The sequence below is a fragment of the Panthera onca genome, chromosome D4, assembly GCF_046562875.1.
Source record: "Panthera onca isolate mPanOnc1 chromosome D4, mPanOnc1 haplotype 2, whole genome shotgun sequence".
NCBI lineage: Eukaryota > Metazoa > Chordata > Mammalia > Carnivora > Felidae > Panthera > Panthera onca.
The window spans coordinates 92,580,903-92,600,424 of NC_138351.1; the positions used below are offsets into that span (position 1 = coordinate 92,580,903).

Consider the following 19,522-nt stretch of genomic DNA (forward strand, 5'->3'; position numbering starts at 1 on the left):
TGTGCTACCCTGGGCACCCCTGAGGGTCTGACCCAGGCCTGAGTCCAGGCCAAGCACTGCCCCCAGCTCCTCTATGACCTGGTGCCTTCCCTCTCTGGGCCTAGTGTCTGTGGCTGACAAACAGAGTGTCCAGTGCTCTCTGCTGGTCTGGCTTTCCCACCAACCTCTGCCCGCTTCTGCAGAAGCTATTCTGCTTGGGCACCGAGCGATGGGAAAGCCCAGGCTCGGGGGCTGCATTTCAGCCCCCAATAACGCAGCCAGGAAAGTCATAGTGCTGGGTGGGCCTCAGTTTCCTTTTCTGCAAAACAAGTGATAACCATATGGACTGCACAGGGCTGCGCGAGGTGAAGGGCCAAACACAGTGCTTGGCCTGTAGCCGATGGTGAAGATGACGATGACCAGGACCAAGGGGGCACAGAGGGGTCTGGCCAGCTGGTGCTTCAGAGGAAGAGATTAGGGAAAGCTGGAACAATCCGGAAGGCTTCCCAGAGGAAGTGGCCAACAGGTTTTGGATGGATGGGGAGCAGGAGAAATAATGCAAGGGAGTGGGCTGAGGTCCGGAGGCAGAGACATCAGTGGGACGGGGTCATACCCGTGGGGGGGGGGGGGGGGGGGCTTCTGCGTGGAGTTGGCAGTGACAGTGCCCAGAGGACGCCTTGGGGCTGAACTGAGCATGTGCTGGGCACTCAAGGCAGCTCAGTGTGCTGGGGCCAGGAGCTGGGGACACTGATCCTGCTGGAACAAAAGTCTGGGACTTCCCTGGCCACCAGGTGTCCCCACTGTCCTGCTCTATGGAGCTCCAGAGTTTCTGTTTCGTTTGTAGAGTTGTAGTGACAATGGAAGTAATGATATGATGATTACTGTTTCCGAAGTGCTCCGTTACGAAGAACTTCTTACACGTTCTTGACAACAGTCCTCCTAGTTGTCCAGCTAACTAGGAGACTGGAGTGGGAGGGAGGGGCATCCACCAGGTTTTCCCTTTTGGTCTCTGCGTGGAGACGGGGCAGAGGAGTCCCACATCATGTGCCCGTCTCCAGGGTAAGTGGCCCATGAGGGAAGGCAGCTCCTCCAGAGCCAAAGAGCAGCAGGGGACGTGGCGTCTCCTGACTCTTGGTCACTTTCTAAAGTGATTTTGGTTTGTTTTTGGTGAAATCAGTAGGCAGTGTTTGCAATATAATGACAATGTAAATATTGTTAACTCCTGAGCAAAATAGTGTCTGACTTTTGTGTTTCCTGGAGTTATTGTTTTCCAGTTGCTCAGTTTTCTATGTAACTGTCACTAATTCTATCATCTATCTATCTATCTATCTGTCTATCAACATTACCTTCATCCCCCCAAACCCCATACCCATTTTCGGTCACTCCCCATTTCCCACCCAACCCTCAGTCTTAGATAATCACTAATCTGATTTCTATCTCTATGGATTTTCCTATTCTGGACATTTAATAAAATGAAATCATACCATATATGACCTTTTGCGTCTGACTTCTTTCACTCAGTATGACATTTTCAAAGTTCATCATGTGGTGCATATATCAGAATTTCATTCCTTTCAATGGCTAACTAATAGTCTATCCTAGACCACCTTTTATTTGTCCAGTCATCTGTTGACGGACATTTGAGTTGTTTCCACTTTTTGGCTGTTATGAATAATGCTGCTATGAACATTCATGTAAATGTTTTTGTGTTGACATACGTGTTCATTTCTCTTGAGTAGATATCATGGAGTGGAATTGCTGAGCCACATAGTAACTCTATGTTTAACTGTTTGAGGAACTGTCAGATTGTTTTCAAAGCACATGCACTGTTTTACGTTCCCACGCACAGTGGGTGAGGGTTGTGACTTCCCCAAGTCCTCGCCACCACTGGTGATTCTGTCTCTTTGATCCCAGCCAGCCTAGTGGGTGTGAGGTGGGATCTCACTGGGGTTTCGAGCTGCATTTCCCTACTGGCTAATGATGGTGAGCGTCTTCCCTTGTGCTTACTGGCCATTCGTGCATCTTCTTTGGAGAAATGTCTATTCAGACACCTTGCTCATTTAAATTGGGTTACTGGTCTTTGTACTGAGTTATAAGAGTTCCTGTTATATGCTGGGTACAAGTCTCTTATCAGATTTATGCCTTCCAGATACTTCCTCCCATTCTGTGGGTTGTCTTTTCCCTTTCTTGATGGTGTTGTTGGCGGCACAAAAGGGCTTGATTTTGGTGAAATCCAACTTACGGATTGTTTCTTTTGTTGCTTGTGCTTCTGGGGTCATATTTCAGAAGGCATTTCCTAACCCAAGACCACAAAGACTTACTCCCATGTTTTCTTCTAAGAATCGTATAGTTTAGCTCTTACTCTTAGGTCTGGGACCCACTTTGACTATGGTTCGTGTATGGTGTGAGGTAGGGGCCCAGCCTCCTTCTCTGCGTGTGGCTGTCCAGCTGCACGGGCACCACGTGTTGACGACCGTGGCTTCCTCCTCGCCCGGCCTTGGCATCCTTGTGGAAAAGCAGTGACCATAAACGTGCGGGTTTATTTCTGGACTCTCATCCCCATTCCAGTGATCTATATGCGTATCCTTGTGTTAGTGTCTTGATTACAATGGTTTTGTAGTGAGTTTTGAAATCAGGAAGCTTGAGTCTCCCAGCTTGGTCCTTCTTTTTCAAGATGGTTTTAACTATTCTGGGTCCCTTGCATTTCCATATGAATTTTAGGATCAGTTTGTCGATTTCTGCCAAGAAGCCCGCTGCGATTTTAACGGCGATCGTGTTGAATCTGGATCCGTTTGGAAAGCACATCATCTTCGCAATATCAAGTCTTCATTTTGTAATCATGGGATGTCTTTCCACTCGTTCAGGCCTTCTTTAATTTCTTTCAAAAATATTGCTGAGTTTTCAGAGTACAAGTTTTACACTTCTTTTGTTGAATTTGTGGGTATTTTTAAATTCTTTTTGATGACGTAGGTGGAATTATTTTCTTAATTTCATTTTTTTTTTTTTTTTGGCTTGCATCATTAGTGAAGTGAAGAAATACAATAATTTTTGTCTGTTACACATTGATCTTGTATCCTGCCACCTTATTGAACTATTTTGTTAGTTGTAACAGTTTTTTAGTGGGTTTCTTAGGGGTTTCTATATGTAAGATCACGTCATCTGCAGCAAGCAAGTTTTACTCCTTCTTCCAATGTTAATGCCTCTCATTATTTTTTCTTGTCTAATTGCTGCCTCAGAACCTCCGATATGATGCTGAGTAGAAGTGGTGAGGTAGACATCCTATCGTTGGGCTAGCCTTAAAGGAAGAGCTGAGAATAAGTATGTTTTAGCTGTGGGTGTGTCTTAGATACCCTTTGTCAGGAAGTTCCCTCCTATTTCTAGATTGCTGAGTGTTTTTGTCATGAAGGGTGTTGGAAATCCTTTTTCTGCATCTATTGAAATGATTGGTTTTCATCCTTTAGTCTGTTGCTATGGTGTATCACAAGGATTTATTTTCAGATGTCAAGCCAACTTTGCATTCCTGGGATAACCCCCATTAGGTCATGGCATACACTCTTCTCATATGCTGCTGGGTTCAGTTGGCTGGTATTTTGTTGAGGTTATTTGCATGTATGTTCATAACTGTCACATTTCCACACCCCCCCCCCAACATTTCAACATGTCTGTCAACTAGTTCTCAATAGTATGTTCTGCACAACTCGTGCACACCAGAGAAATCACATATGGTCTCTATGTCCCATTCTCCCCGCCCCAGAGGAAGCCTTCTGCTCTTCTGAGTGGCTCTTTTCTGGGCTGCCTGCCTCTTGGCCTCTGCTCGGCTCTGACCCTGGGGCCGTCTTCACGCCTCTTCCGTTTGGATCCTTGATGTGCATGCGCTCTGGTTGCTTACTGAGAAGGGGCACATGGGAAGTAAAATGTTTTTGTGTTCATCCATGTCTGAAATAATCCTTATTCTTTCCGGACACTTGATTGAGGGATTGACGGGGTCTAGAATTCTCCATCTAAAATTGTCTGTGGATGGGGCGCCTGGGTGGCTCAGTCGGTTAAGCACCAGACTTCAGCTCAGGTCGTGATCTCACGGTTCGTGGGTTCGAGCCCCGCGTCGGGCTCTGTGCTGACAGCTCGGAGCCCGGAGCCTGCTTTGGATTCTGTGTCTCCCTCTCTCTCTGCCCCTCCCCCGTTCATGCTCTGTCTCTCTCTGTCTCAAAAAATAAATAAACGTTAAAAAAAATTAAAAAAATAAATAAATAAAATAAAATTGTCTGTTGAATTTTGGAGACTGTGCTCCAGGTCGTTCAGTCTCCAGGATGCTATTCCCATGTTTCACCCCAGCATGCCTCGGTGCCGGCCTGTCCGTTCATGGGGCGTGATAGGACTCCTTTAATATGGAGATTCATGACTTTCAATCTGAGAAGTTGTCCAGGCCCATTGCTCTGATGTTCCTCTACTCCATTTCCTCTGTTTGTCTTTCTGGAACCCCGATAAGGTGGATGTTGGACCTTTAGGGTTGACCTTGTGATTTCCTTATTTTTTCCTTTCCTGATTTCCATTTCTTCATCTTGTTTAGCTTCCTATATGGAAGATGGTCTTATCCAACCCGCCTGTTGCGTTTTTCATTTTGATGATCATCTCCTGTTTCGAGACCTCTTTCTTGATCTGGGATTGTTCCTTTTCCATGGCACCTTATTTCACGGGCCCAGTCTTGTCACAGCTCCGAAGTCCCCGGTTTCACTTTTAAGTCCACAGGCCGACTGGAAGCTTGGAGAGGGAGGGCATCTCACAGGGGGTGAGGGTGAGCCATCCTTTTTGGCGAGCGGCCCTGGTGTCAGCATCTGGACGGGCCTTAGCTGGGGAGGACGGAGGGGATCTGGGCCCACTGCTTTGAAGACACCCTGGCCTGTCTTCCCGTTCACACACATTCTCTTTGTCTCCCGCTCACACATGTGCACACGCATACACACATTCTCACATTCACACGTGTGTGCACACACACCAGGCAGTCTGCCCGTCGGCCCCTGCAGAGGGAGCTGGGTTGCCACAAGCTGGGTCTCTACTGACTGGAGGGGATGGAGGGTGGCACTGGCTCGACTTGTGCAGTCTCCCCGCCCTGAACCCGAGCTGGGGCGTGGCCTCCGCTCCGCACCCTCCAGCGTTGGTTCCTTTCTCCTGCGTGCGCTTGTCCCCCCGCGGCTCTCCTAGCGTTGTGGGCTACACCTCATCCCTCCCGCCTCGCTCTCCTTACGGCTGCTGTTTTATGGGGTTTGGGGAAGGGGAGACTTGAGCGGGGGTGGTTTGTCCACAGTGTAGCCTGAGACCCCGGGTCCACTCTGCCCTCCTACAAAAAGGAGGCACCATAGTCCACCGTGGGCCTGTGCCCCCTGGCGGAGGTACTGGACCCACGGCCCAGCCCTGGCTGACCCTGAGGCCTCTCTGCTCTGCCTTCCAGAACATGCCGAACGTCCGCGACCACGATGCCTCTGTCTACCTCCGCCTCCAAGGAGATGCCTTGTCTGTGGGTGGCTATGAGACCAACCCCATCTTCTGGGAGGAGGTAAGACACAGAGGGATCGGGGAGGGGGGTGGTTCAGGGCTGCGTCTCAGTGTGGAGAAGCCTTCCTCCAGGAAGCCCACCTTCCTGAAGCTCCTCGGGTGCACACCTGAGAAATGGCAGGTCCCTTGGCCCCAGAAGGGTCAACTCGGTTTTCTCTGAACGTGGCACACAGGTAGACCCAGACCTGGGGCAGGGAGAGCGCTGGCCTCAAACAGCAGAGTAGTTACAGGCTGTGGAGATGTCAAATCACAGCTTTGGAAGACGACAAAAACGTTAAAACCCTGTGTCCACAGCAAACAACCCTGAGCCCGGACCCACGGCAGTGGCGTCTGTCCGGGCCCCGCGGCTCTCCCGGCAGCTTCTGGGGCTGCATGGAAGTCGGGCGGCCCCCTCGGCCCCCTCGAGCACGCCTGGGCCGCCCTCGCTCCTGGGTTCATGCAGACATCGAATGATTAAGTGACAACCTTGGGTCAGATTCTGTTTTACTTCCTGGGGACAGAGGGAGAGCAGCACGAAAGCCCCTGTCCCGGGGTGCCTGTGTTTGGACGGGGAGACCCACAGTAAACAGATAAGCAGTGGTGACCTGTGCTGAAGGAAGCCAGCAGGTTGGGAACAAGCCTCGTAAGAGTGGAGGCCTGTCCTTCGCGCCGTGGTCGGACAGGGCCCCCCGAGGAGGTGACGTCAGAGCAGAGCCCCCCTGGAGAGAGCACGGTCAGTGAGGAGCTGCCTCAGACCGGGGGTGAAGGCCCCGAGGTCTGGCCAAGCTTGTCCTTGAACTGAAGGAAGGTCAGCGTGGCCGTGGGCCAGTGGTGGACGGGGGCAGGACCTGCCCTTGTAGGCCTCGGTGGGCCACAGAGTCACGGGGAGCCACAGGGCTGCTGGAGAGCAAGAGAGGGCATGGTCTGACTTAGGAGAAGGTCGAAGGAGGGTAGGAAGGCAGGGTGACCAGGTGGAGGCCATTGCAAGAGTCCAACGCAGAGCTGGGGGGCCTGGGTCAGCACGGGGGAAGGGAGGGGACGGGCCCCACTGATGGGTTGGTGCAGGAGACCTGAGGGGCCCAGCCCTGTCACCCCCCCAACCCAGGGGAGACTGGCCGGGCTCGGCTCCCACTGGGCGGCTCCCCCCACCCGCCTCCCCAGGTGTCAGACAAGTTTGCCTTTGGCCTCTTTGACCTGGACTGGGACGTGTTCACCCAGCACATCGAAGGTGCCATCAACCGCGTCCCAGTGCTGGAGAAGACGGGGGTCAAGTCCACAGTCTGTGGCCCGGGTGAGTGAGGAGGCTGGAAGCAAGGGCAGGCATGCTGGGTCCTTCTGCCCGAGACCGAGGCTGGCCTGTGTCGGGCACGGACCTGGGCCGTCCCTGCCGCGAGCAGGACAGAGACACGACACCCCCGTTGCCGTCCCAGCAGAAGCACTGGGACTCCCACTGGGTGTCTCCCCCACCCCCTCTTTCTTCCTGGCACACACAGGGTCCCTTTAATCCTCAGTCAAGGCAAAAACACGGGTAGGGCCGGCCTTGCCCCATATCAGGCCTGGGGAGATAGGTTCGGAAACACACAGTGTTGTCAAAAGAGGAAACTTTGTGTCTGAGGCTCTGGGTGCCTCAGTGTCCTCGTCTGTGAAATGGGTGACAGCATACCTACTCAGCAGGAGTAGAGCAAGGAGGAGAAGCCATATGTGAGGTGTGGGGCATGGCCCAGACCAGCAGACTGCCATCAGCCCTGAGGGGAAGGGGTTAGCCGGAGGCCGGAGAGTAACAGGTCATCCACAGCTATGTAGGGGGTGAGGGGCCGGCCAGGACAGGAGAGGGGAAGGTTCTGATGCCCAGGGGCCTGTGGCCTGCCGGGGGGGCCAGCCCTCTCCGCCCGGTGCCCCTGGAGCCGCTTGAATCTGTTCGGCTCGTGAGGCGGCCCAGCCGCGGTGGGCAGGATGGACGTGCCCCTGAGCGCTGGACTCGGGGTGCAGGGCGTGGGTGGGGGGCCGAAGGCTCTCTGCCCTTCCCCCCGCAGCTTCCCCGGGCTTGCGTGGGGCTGGCAATGAGAAGCACGGGCCTGAAATGATCCCAGGGGCCCGAGTCACCCGGGAACATCCTCTGTTTAATTGGACTGGGGAGTCATTGCTCCCAGGGAGCCCTATCTGGGGGGGATGTGTGTGTGAAGACATCTTATGTCTGGCTTCCGGCCTGTGGGGGAGGGTTCATGGGGAACAGAGCGCTTCCCCTTGCCAGGGAGGACGAGAGCGGTCAGTGGCCTTTGGCTTCCAGAACAGAACTGGGAAGTCCCAGGCCCCCTTGACTCCGGGGCATCCGGGGGCGGGCAGAGCTCCCATTCCGGGTCCCAGGGGTCCCGGCCAAGGTGGGGGCCCCTGTCTGTGCTGCCCAAACATCCCATCATTCTGCATCCATCCCCAAGCTGCTCGGTCGTGAGTCATTGGCTGAACGTTCAAGAGACTCTCGTCCCCCTCCACGAAGCTCTCTCCTCAGATGCCCCGTGAGGTTGTCCTCACCTTCCTGTCCGCCTGGAAACATCCCCAGCCCTCCCGAAGCGCTCCCTGGGTGGGTGACCCAGCCACACCACTGTCACCCTCGCCCTGGCTGCCCCTGTGCCCCCTGCCACCGCCAGACACCCCACCCCCCCCCAGGGCCCGGGAAGCTCCCGACCTTCCTCACACGGGGTCGCGTCCGTCCCCATCCCGCACGGGACAGACCCGCGCAGAGGTTGAGAACTCCGGCTGGGGGTCAGGCAGCCCTGAGCCGGCTCCTGGCTCCCTGCTTCACTGGCAGGGTGACCCAGTTTCCGCATCTGTTCCATAGTTAGTGACCATGGTGCCTACCAGAAGGGTCACTCACACCGTCCCTCCTCCCGTTGTCATTTCTTCCCAGACATTCTCTGTTTTGCTTATTTGCGTATTTACCGTCCCCTCTCGTCAGCTGCCTGAGGAGTGGGAGCAGTCATGGTCAGAGCCGAGCGCTGGGCACATTCAGGGGGGCGGCAAGTATTTGTAGATGGACTAACTCACAGCCCTGTGAAGTCAGTGCCATGGTCCCCGTTTTACAGATGAGGATAATGAGGCTCAGAGAGGTGAAGTGACTCGGCCAGGGTCACAGGGCTACGAAAGGGTAAAGCAGGGTTCAAGCCCAGGATTGTGGCTACAAAGCTCAGCCCTTTATAATGATTTCCCAAGGGTCCCTTGCCCTCCGTGCTCCGGGTTCCGCCTGTGACACACCTTCGGCCAACAGAGCAGAAGCCCCCGTCCCTCTCCCGGAGAACTTGGGGTCAGCCCTTCATTCAGGGACATTTATCGAACACCTGCTGTTTGCTGGGCCCCATGCTAGGCCTTGGGACACAGTACTGAGTGGAGCCCCGTCCCTGCCCTCATGCACTCATGGTCCAGTGGGCAAGAATGACCAGCAGTGACGCGGCAGGAAGGTGGTGCCCTGTGACGGGGGCTTGAGGGAAAGGCCCCTCCTCAGCAGGAGGCAAACCTGGATGCTGCAAAGCAGAACTCGGTCCCGGCAGGGTGGTTCTGGCAGTAAATGCTGAGGAGCTCGGGAGCGTGACAGGAGCAGTCAGGGAGGCCCCCTGGAGGAAGTGGGGAAAGTCTGGGTGAAGGGGCAGCGGCAGACGCCGGTCCAATCACTGCCCTCTCGGGAGACCCCGCCCCGGGTGCCTATGGCCCGGGGAGAGCTTCAGGCCCCCCTCCCTTTCAGAGTCCTTCACACCTGACCACAAGCCCCTGATGGGGGAGGCACCAGAACTCCGAGGGTTCTTCCTGGGCTGCGGTTTCAACAGTGCAGGTGCGTGTGAGAGGCCCCTCCTTGACACCCACCACCCTGATCTTAAAGCTCCCCCAGGCAAAAAAAAAAAAAAAAAAAAAAGGTTCCCCAGGCAGAGTGTGGGGGGCTCAGGAGCACAGCGGCCCCTGGCAGGGGTGAGGGCAGAGGAGGGCCACAGGGAGGGGCGAGGTCCTGTTAGCAGCAGTACAGCACCCCAGGTGTGAGATCCAGGGTTCGGGGGGTGATGCTGGCTGTGGACACGGAAGGGGCATGATATTGGGGTGGGGGCTCCGGGGCGGACGGCAGACCTCTGGCCCTACTCCTTCTAGGAATGATGCTGGGCGGCGGCTGTGGGCAGGAGCTGGCCCACTGGATCGTCCACGGGCGCCCAGAGAAGGACATGTACAGCTATGACATCAGGCGAGTGTGCACCGGAGACCGTGGGCGGGGCGGCTGCTTGCCGGTGCCCTGGGATTAGGTAGAGCCGGGTATATAGCGAGGGCTATTTAGAAAGGAGCCTTCTCTGAAATCCAGAGGGCTTCTTGGAAGAGGCGCCAGTAAGGGAAGAAGGGGAGAAGGCTGCCAGGAGGGGCGGTTCTGCAGGCGCCCGGGGTTTGGCAGATTCACGGCCCTTGACAGTTTCCGGGATTTCTTGTCCCAGTGTCCTCCTCGACCCGCCGGATGGCTCCAGGATCAGCAGCGGGATCGCCTCATCCCATTTGGCAGATGGGGAGACTGAGGCCTGGGGAGCAGGAGGGACCCCGCGCGTTGCCCAGGGAGTGAGGCTGAGTTGGGTGGTTATGATCAGTGGGTGCGCAGCAGCTGGGAGTCAGATGGCCCCGAGCCCAGATGCCAGCTGAACGTTCACGTCCAAGGTGGCGGGGATACATCAGACCCAGTGCCCAGCGCTCTCCTCACCGTAGCCCCGGGTAATGACGCGCGTGCTGCTAATGTCGGGGGCAGCCAGGGCGTCTGTGTAGGCACAACTCTCTGCGTCACGTCTGCAAGGAAACGCTAGTCAAGCCTGAGCCGGGGGGGTGGGGGTGGGGGGCTGTCGTCAGAGCAGGGGGAGGGGGTCCTGGCCTCCATCACCCTCTGCAGGCAGGGCGAAGGCACTCACTCCCAGGCAGGGTCCGGAGGGTGGGTGTTGGTGGGGCCGGGGTGTCGGGCAGGGGGCAGTCGAGGCGACGGCTTGGAGGGGCGCCCCTGTGGGCATGCAGCCCGTTCCGTTACTGCTCCTGGCAGACAGCCTCCCTGGGGAGACCCCAGCTGCCCGGGGTGGGGGGGGGGGGTGCTGGGGTGCTGGTTCCGCTCAACATGCCCCCTGCTCCTCTGCTAACCTCACCCCTTCCTGGCCTGATGAAGACATTACACCCGCTGGGGAGGGCGGGGGGATGTCTGGCCCCCACAGAGGCAGACAGACAGACACTGAGATTCCCCCACGGCCACCCCCTCCACGGCGCCTGGCACAGCTCTGCTCTGTGGCTGCCTCCGAGCCCGTCTGGGGCTGCGCCCACGCGCTCCCAAGAGAGGAATGTTCCAGAAATGATAGCTTCAAGGGGCCTCGGGGATGGGCCGGTCCAAGCCCCTCCTGCTACAAACGGCGAGAAGAGGCACCGATGCGGGAGGCCGCTTGTCTGAAGTCGCCCAGTGCGGGTGCCAGAGCGGGCAGGGACGCAGCGCCTCGCCTCCCTCGGGGGCGAGGGCTCCGGCACAGGAACAGACCGCCGCGTCAGGGCTCACCCCAGGCCTCGGCGGGTGGCCTCCCGGTGCCGCAGTGTCCACGGCTGCAGAATGCGGCTGGCATGCCTGCCCCCCTCCTGGGCTGGGGGAGGCCTGGCGGGGAGGGGGTGCACAGTCCCGGATTCAGCAGGAAGCCCCGAGGCTGCCTGTGAAACCCCTGCCCGGTTAGGAACGGGTCTGGGCCTCCCGTCGTCAGCTGCCTTGCCTGGCAGGAGTGTTTTGTGGGCTGGTTCGTGGCGGGGAGGCTGGGCCTGGGCGTCTCAGGCTGGGAGGCAGATGGTATGGTGGGGGGAGGGGGGGGCGGGGAGCCCCTACGAGCTGGCGCCTGGGGGGGGGGGGGTGGGGGGGGCAGTGAACTAGCCCACTCACCCTTGTGGCTCAGGCAGAGGGTTTCCCCATCTGTGAAATGGGGGTGATGACTCACCTCTTGGTGCAGCGCATCTGGGACTCGCTTGTACGCGTCACGGTGCCTGGCACGGGCAGGGTCTGGGGTGTAGGCCGGGACTGGTAGTGAAAGCCCTTGGGTCCGAGTAACCGGGAGGGGGCGTCATCGTTTGAGCGCTGAGGGTGGCCGGACCCTAGCCCCGGCTTGGGCCCCCTGCTCACAGGAGGAGTGCTGGAGGCAGCCCGCGTGGCCACAGGGAGGGGCCCATTCCCCTGCCGATCCCTGGTCGTGCTCTGGCTGAGCTCGAGCCCACGCCCCTGCCATGCACACGTGTGCACAGACGTGAGCCGAGGCGGCAGTCCCGGGCGACGGGGAACCTGCCGGAGGGGCCGTGGAGGGGCCGCGTCTGTGCGTGCAGGGATCACCCGGCCCCGCCCCAGATCCAGCTTCCTCTTTTGTCCTGGGGGCGTGAGGAAGGAAATGCAGGACTCCCTCTCCCCACTTCCCGCTCCCCACCCCCAGCCAGGACTCTCAAAGCAGCGGGGAAGGTCACCAGTCCGGTCCTGGGAGAACCATGCCAGCTCCTGGTGACCGGGGCTGAATCTGACCAGAGTGGCCATCAGCCTCCGAGCCCCCTTCCTCGCCGCCTCAGCCCCTCCAAAGCCGGCCAGGCATTTCCAAACCCCGCACTCCAGCACGCTTCTCCTTCAGGAACTCCCTAGACCCCTTGGCCTGGCTCCGTGGCTCCCTCCCCTGCCCTGCAGCTCCTCCCAGAAGCTCCTGGCTCAGTGCAGGCTGGATTGCGCCTCGTGTGCCAATGAGTCAAACCAGGGGCGGCGTGAGGCCGCGCTGAAGGTGGAGGCAGGTTCTCGCACACAGCACTCGTCCCTGGGCCGGCAGCAGGAAGGGGCCCCTTGGACGATCGCCGCGACTCACGTTAATATCCATAACGATAAGCTCACGTCTGTAGCCCCGCCCCCTGCCCCCATCAGAACATCGTGCTCGCTAGAACTGTGCGCAAACTGAGAGTCAATTAGCCCCGGTGAGGCTCCGACAGGCGTCACGGAGGATGGAACGCGGATGGGGAGGAGGGCCGGGAGGGCGCGTGAGATGCCAGAGGGTGGACAGTGAGGGAAGGGACGGATGGGGAGGCTGAGAGGTGGGTTTGTGCGTGGGAGGGGCCGGGGGCCCGTGACCCAGGTGGGCCAGCAGCTACGCGGTCGGCTCGGGCAGCCGGGGCCTTCGGAGGACAAGCCATTGGGTGTCTCGAGCTGCTGGCTGGAGGAGAGGCCATGTGACCCGGGGCGGTGGCGGGGGGGGGGGGGGGGTGGGTGTCGCAGTGAGGAGGCCTAGCTGCCCAAGGCTCCAGGGCGGGAGACTAGAGCCCGGACCCCCTCCCGAACCCATGCCCCAGGGAGGACTCTGGTGGAGGGATGCGGGTCCGGTTTGGCCCCGGGTCCTTGGCCGGCCCTTCCCTCACAGCCCCCGAGGCAGTGACCGCCCCTCCGCCCGCCACAGGCGTTTCCATCACCTGCTCACCGACCACCGCCGCTGGATCCGCGAGCGCAGCCACGAGTCCTACGCCAAGAACTACTCTGTTGTGTTCCCCCACGACGAGCCCCTGGCGGGGCGCAACATGAGGACAGACCCCCTGCACGAGGTACCACACCCCGACGAGCGGCCACTCTCGGGGAGTCCGGGGCACTGGGGCGACGGAAAGGCGTGCTCTGGGCCGGGTGAGGTGACGCGGTGGCTCGGCCATTCCCAGCTCTCACCGACGGAGCGTGCTCGGAGCGCACACCCCGGCATCTTCCCTAACTGCCGACGGCGGTCGTGGGGGGCGGGGGGGGGGCACCGGCCGGTGTGTGCGGTGACCCATCAGGGACGGGCGCTGACAGAGAGCAGCATAGCCCCAGAGACATGCGTCCTGCGTGTGGGGCCTGCTTGGGATGCCTTTCCTCCCTGGCAAGCTCCTACTCGTATGACGAAACCCACTGTCAGGTGCCCTCCCCGGAGCCCAGCCTTGGCACTCTCCCAAGCCCCTGACGGTCCCCTTCCTCGTGCTCCCAACCCACCTCCGTGTCCCCTCTCCCACCCCCATCTTGTGCTGCAAGTTGTGCTCATCTAGGGCCCCGGCAACAGGAGCTCTGCCCTAGTCTCTCCGGTTCTGAGCACTGAGCACGGAGCCTGACTTTTAATACGTGTTCGGGGGTGTTTGTTGAATGGAGGCAGGCAGGCTCATGGAGCAGGCAGCTCTGAGGCTGAATAAAGGAACCTCCTTCGTCTGGGACTCCAGCACCTGGACCCCAGAGGGGCCCGGCGTCCATTGCCCTGCCCCTCAGCTGAGCCTAGTGGGCCAGCTGGGATCTCGGGCCACGGTGACCCCCAGCCCCCCTCTGCCGTCCCGGGTCACCCCGTCCCGACAGCCCCAGAGCTTCCCCGACAAACACAGGGGCTGCCTGACTTGTGCTGGAAGGAGATGGGCTCAGAAGCGCCCACCTCTTGTCTGCGCTGTCAGCCCTGCTCGCGACACCCCCCCCCCCCCCAGCCACGGCCGGTTTTATTAGAGGCGGCTACGCCCCTATTTTCCCTCCCTGGGAAGGTGACCTCCTCCTCGATCCACGGGACCCCATCACTCATGCCGGGGGATTTTCTTGTGTTGAGAACTGCCCCTGTGCTGCGCCCTGGGGTGTCCGAGGAGGGCATTTCTTGGTGCCACCGTTGGCAGTGTCCTCTTGGCTACTGCTCTGCCCGCTCAGGGTGTGGGTGGGTCCTCGGGGGGCAGCGGGATACAGCCCGTCGGGGGGCCGCGCGGGCGCCTGCGCACTTGCCTGCCTCTGCCAGACCCAGCTTCCAAGGCTGCTCGGCCCGGGGCTCTGGGCCCTCCTGCCAGTCCGACAAGGCTGCCCGTGGCCACGGGGCCCTTCCAAACTTGAGGGCGGAGATGATCGTTTTTCCCCAACCCGAACTCACAGTCAAAGAAACCTGCCCTGATGTCGCTTAATTGTGTCCGTGTGCTACTGTGACTTATGATAAGAAATAGGAATTCAGTCTTCGTCCAGTCCGTTTCTGGCGCAGACTTCCCCCAACCCTTGGAATTTCCTAAATGGCGAGGGCCACAAAGACGGAGGGGCCAGAGGTGGCCTCAGTCACCAGCGGCCACCGAGGCAATCAACCGTGCCCGTATCACGGAGCCTCCATAAAAACCCAAAAGGAGGGGCCCAGAGAGCTTCCAGGCTGGTGAGCACAGGGGGGTTTGTGCAGAGTGGCACGGAAGCCACACGCCCTTTCCCCACACCTGGGGCTACTTTCCTCTTGCATCCGGCTGTCCCTGAGCTATAACCTTCCAGAAACACCAGCCACGCAGTGGGTAAAACGTTTCTCTGAGCCTTGTGAGCGGCTCGGACAAATGCATCCAGCCCGAGGAGGGGGCCTGCTCTATAGCCGGTGGGTCACCAGTCTAGGTAACCTGGAGGGACTCGAGTAGGAGATGGGGGCAGCCTCGTGGGACTGAGTCCCCAGCCTGGGGCATCTGATGCCGTCCTCGGGGAGACAGTGTCAGAGTTGAGTTGGCTTCTGGGACATCCTGCCGGGGTCGGAGGATTGCTTGCTGCTGTGTGGCAGGTCCCCACACGCGGGCACGTGCAGACCGGGCCCAGGAAGCGAACTCAGTCCGTTACGTTTTCGTATTGCGCTGAAGCACACAGCACATAAAACTTGCCATTTTAGCCGTTCTTAAAGCCTACGATTCGGGGAGATGAAGTACATTCACGGTCCTGTGCGTCCCTCACCACTCTCTGGTGCCAGAACGTTTTCATCACCCCGAAAGGAAACCCTGTGCCCACGAAGCAGTGATCCCTCATTCTCCCCAGCCTAGAAAGGCCACTGATCTGTTTTCCGTCCGGGGATTCGCCTCCTCTGGGCGCTTGATGTAAGTGGGTCGTGAAGGGTCACGAGAGAAGGTCACAGGCGTGTTGTGTTTGAGGCTGGTCTGTGGTGCGGCACAGGTCGGAGCTCGGTTGCGTTTTAAGGCCCAGTCTCGCTGCACCGTGTGGGTCCACCAGGCGTGTTCGTCTGTTTTCATCGGTCGGTGGGCACCGTTGTTTCCAGCTGCTGGCGGCTGTGAACTTGGGTGTGCAGAGACCTGCTTCCTCCCTGTTCTCTCAGGGGTGCACCTGGGAGGGGGATCGCCGGGTCTGGCGTGGGGTCAGCCTGCTCCCGCTGGAACAATAGCACAGACCGGGGGTGCGGGGGGGGGGAGAAGCCATAAGAAATTCCTTGCTCCCAGGTCTGGACGCTGAGTGGTTCCAGCTGGGGCCCCCTCCCTAGCTGTCTGGAAGCCTGCCTTCTCCCTGGGTCCCCTGGGTCCCCCTGTCCTGGGATCAGGGCCCCACCCCATGACCTCATTCCTCCCTAATTGCCTCTTTGAAGGCCTCACCTCCATATTCGGTCACACTGGGGGCGTTAGGGCTTCAAGCAGGAATTTGGGGCTGGGGGTGGGGCTCTGGGGTAGGAGTTGCAGCCTGGGCTTGGGTCCTGGCTCCGAGCCTCAGGACCTCTTTGCCCTCTGCTCCTTGGGGTGTATCCCCTTGGGGGGAATCCGGTCACTCACTATCCTGCATGGCGGGAGGCGGGGGGGTGTCTGGCCGGGCCTGAAGGGTGCTCGTTCCCCACCCCTACCCAGGAACTACTGGCCCGAGGCTGCGTCTTCCAGGAGCGACAGGGCTGGGAGCGGCCGGGATGGTTCACCCCGAAAGGCACAGCTCCGGTGAGTGGCCACCCGGGCCTAGCCCACCCCCACTCCCATCCACACCACCCGAGGTGGGGCCCGCGGGGCGGGTGAGTCACCTTGCGGGCGGGAAGGCCGAGCCCCCTGTAGATGTGCCCGTGAGCACGGGGCCCGTCCTCTGCAGATGTCCCCGGGGCCGTCACTCACCACCCACAGCAGCCAGGCCTTCCAAGGCCCAGATAAGCCCGGGGCCCCCGGGAAAGCTGGTGTTCCACAGTGAGGGGGCCGCGCGCAAGACTCCCCCGCCGTGCCAGAGAAATTAGCACATCTTCCCATAATTTTGCTCATATATTTTTGGCAAATGCCACCGTTATTTTATGTTAGTAGGAGCATTTAGCACAAAATTATGCATTCCGTGTTGGTTTGTAACTTGGGATTTCACAGCCTCCCGGCCTCTGGGTGCCCTCCTGGGGGCTCCCCAACTCCCCCAGTGCCTCCCACGGGCCCAGGTTGTCAGAGAAGAACCCAACCAGCCTGCTTGTGAAACTCGTGGGCTGGGGTCCCCTGAGCGGGCGGGGACAGAATTTGATCCGGATTTATGCAAATTAAAACCCCTCTTCTGCTGCTGTAATTTACCAGTCCCCTTCCAGGGCAACCACCTCCCATCTCCATAGCAACTCGCGGCCCAAGGCGGGTCCCAGGGCATCGTTAGGCAAGAGTGGGCTCTCTAAGACCGCCAGGGGGAGCAGCCTGTCCCCAGGAGGCTGAGAGGCTGGAGCCACCAGGACAGGGTGGGGCTCGAACGGCCCCCTGCAAAGCCCTCCGTGTCCCAGCTGGCCTCTCCCAGGAAGCCCCTGGCCCCTGGGCGAGGAGAGGACCCTGGATCAGGGATCGGGAACATTCCCTTGGTCCGGAGATGGGCAGGCTCTGTGCCCTCTCACCTGTGAAAAGAGGCTGGGCAAGTCTGGCCGTGCTGGGGAGGGACAGTTGACTGGCTCCCTCAGTAGGGGCAGGGCTGGGGAAGGGCCCAGTGGCATGTGGGCATCTCAGAGCCGCTGACAGAGGGCAGGACAGGCCACGGCCAGTGGCGGTCGAGGAGCCAGCCTCTGGGGCCCACGTGCCGCAAGGCCTGTGCCAGGCCTGTGACATCAGGCGAGTTTTCATCTCTCTGCCTCAGTTTCTCGTCTGTAGAAAGGATCTCCCTGCCTAGAAGCTTGAGGCACCCGGAGCAGGGCTCGGTCCTGACTGCCATGACAGTGCCATCCGGCCCCCAGCTCCGTCACCCTCTTCCTCAGAGAGCTGGTTCCGGGGTCTCATCCCGCTGCCTCGGCCTTGAGTTGAAAGCCCTGACGGTGGCCCAGGGGTCCCAGGGGACCCGCCCGTCTCTCCCCAGCCCGAGTACACCCCGCTTTTTCTCCATCCTTCTGGGCCCCAACGGACGCAGCCCAGCCTCCCCACCGGCCCTCAGCCGCACCACCACCACGGCAGTTAGGGTGTTATTTGCGCAAGGGTTTGTGGGCTGCCTGAACCCCTTCACCGCCCCCCCAGGCCGTGCCCCCAGCACAGCCCTCCCGAGGGCGGCCGGGTGAGGCCAGATCTGCTCCACCCGGCTCCCTGCCCGCCAAGCCGTGTGCGTGCGCGTGTGCGCCCTTGTGAACGTGTGTGCGCGTGGAGTGTAGGGCGGGGGCGGAGGGAAGGAAGGACCAGGAGGAGGGAGGAAGGGGCACAGTGACGAGCGTGTCTCCTCCCAGGTCCTGCGGTACGACTACTATGGGGCGTATGGGAACCGGATGCACGAGGACCACGCCTACGGCCGGCTGCTGGGGGACGAGTACACGTTCGACTTCCCGCCCCACCACGACGTGGTCAGTGGCTGAGTCCCCCCACCCCCCATCCCTCATGGAGGAGAAAGTCGGGCTCCCGGTAGGGCTGACCCCCGGGGGCCCTCCGAGAGTCCTGCCAGAGGCTCTGTGGACTGCATCCAGTTCACCCCCCGTTTCGGGCTGACTCAGTTTTGAGGAGCAAGCCGGTGATGTCTTCCTCTCTGCCCCCTTCTGTGCCGAGGCCTCGCCACGGGCGGTGGGGGCTGGGGCTGGCTGTGTGGCCGCAGGCCAGGGGCCGCCCCTCTCTGGGCCTCCTTCCCTCCTGCCCTGGATCTGTTCTGAGGCTCCTGTGACAGGCGTGAGTGACGAGCTCTTCCTTAGGGCTGCTGTCGGTGGCTCTCTCGCAGAGTAGATTCAGGACACACAGACCCAAGACGGGCCCCTCCAGAGGACGAGCAGGAGGTCTGTGGTCTGGGGTCTGCTCGCTGCCCCTCTGGCTCCAGAAGTGGGCAGATGAGGCTGGTCAGAGCCCCGGCCGGGCTGCCTGGGCCCGACTCCCGCCGGGGTGGGGGTGACGAGGCCTGGGGCCGGGCTGCCCCCCGCAGTCTGCCCCGGGCAGAGGTGCCCTTGAGGGCAGCTTCGGCAGAAAGAGCGATGCCAGCCTCCACGCTGAGCGGCCCCGCCGTTTTGCAAAGGGGTCACCCAGCAGAACGGGGCTGAGCCGTGGCCTCGTGGCTGCCCCAAGAGAGCGAGAGAGGCCTCAGCTGCCCCCTGATGTGGGTGCCCAGCCCGGGGCTGCCTGGGAAGCACTGTCTCGGGGGAAAAGGCAGCCGGCCAGCTTCCTGGGTGTGCGGCCTGTGAGGTCACCCAGGGCCTGGCTCAGAAGGGCCCTGAGTGGGGCTTAACGCTCCGCTGTCGCCACCTTGAAACTCTTAAGACTTTAGGAACCGGGGCCCCTGGTTTCATTTTGCATCAGGCCTCACAAATTCTGCAGCCGGTCCCCAAGGGAAAGAAACATTCCCTCCTGTGCTTTCCTCCAAAGCTGGCTCTGGTGGTAAAGGCACTGGGGGAGGGGCTTGGGCGGCGGAAGCAGGAGGCACGTGCGTCCCCAAGCTCCGGGGTCCCTGGCACCGCCTCGAGTCTGGCACCTCGGCTCCCGCGGCTCCCAGAGCCTGCAGGACGTCTGGACCTCGGGGACGTGGGAGCCCGGAGGGGATGCCAACTTGGCTTGGTGGCTTCATCCAGCCTCCGCAAATGCGCCTGAACAGTCCCAAAGCATGAAACACACACTTGTTCTCAGCATTGGCAGCCTCCCCAGCCCGGGGAGACGGGGAGACGAGAGTCAGCCCGGAGACCGTGTCGGGTTTTGCTCTGCGGCCCCAGTGTCGGGGAAGGTCCTGCAGCGCCTGACGGGTCGCGGGAGCCCCACAGAGGACAGCGGTGTCTGCAGAGCGGTGGGGTCGCGGCATCTGGGGCTCCGGCGGGGTGCCAGCTCCCCCGGGAAAGCCCGACTGGGGCCTTGGCCGGTTTCCCCG

The 19,522-nt window shown here is 60.1% G+C and overlaps 1 protein-coding gene across 5 annotated transcripts in view; it reads left to right on the plus strand.

Moving 5' to 3' along the window:
- SARDH (sarcosine dehydrogenase) overlaps positions 1 to 19,522 on the plus strand; it is a 62,109-nt gene that overhangs the window by 9,460 nt on the left and 33,127 nt on the right. For 4 of the 5 annotated variants that reach the window (XM_081790978.1, XM_081790977.1, XM_078436270.2 and 1 more), the window contains 7 exons: positions 5,426 to 5,530; positions 6,670 to 6,799; positions 9,242 to 9,328; positions 9,637 to 9,727; positions 12,954 to 13,095; positions 16,120 to 16,203; positions 17,916 to 18,029. In XM_081790978.1, coding sequence (XP_081647104.1) covers positions 5,426 to 5,530; positions 6,670 to 6,799; positions 9,242 to 9,328; positions 9,637 to 9,727; positions 12,954 to 13,095; positions 16,120 to 16,203; positions 17,916 to 18,029 — 753 coding nt within the window. The remainder of the gene's footprint in view (positions 1 to 5,425; positions 5,531 to 6,669; positions 6,800 to 9,241; positions 9,329 to 9,636; positions 9,728 to 12,953; positions 13,096 to 16,119; positions 16,204 to 17,915; positions 18,030 to 19,522) is intronic. The other variant, XM_081790980.1, reaches the window with a different exon arrangement.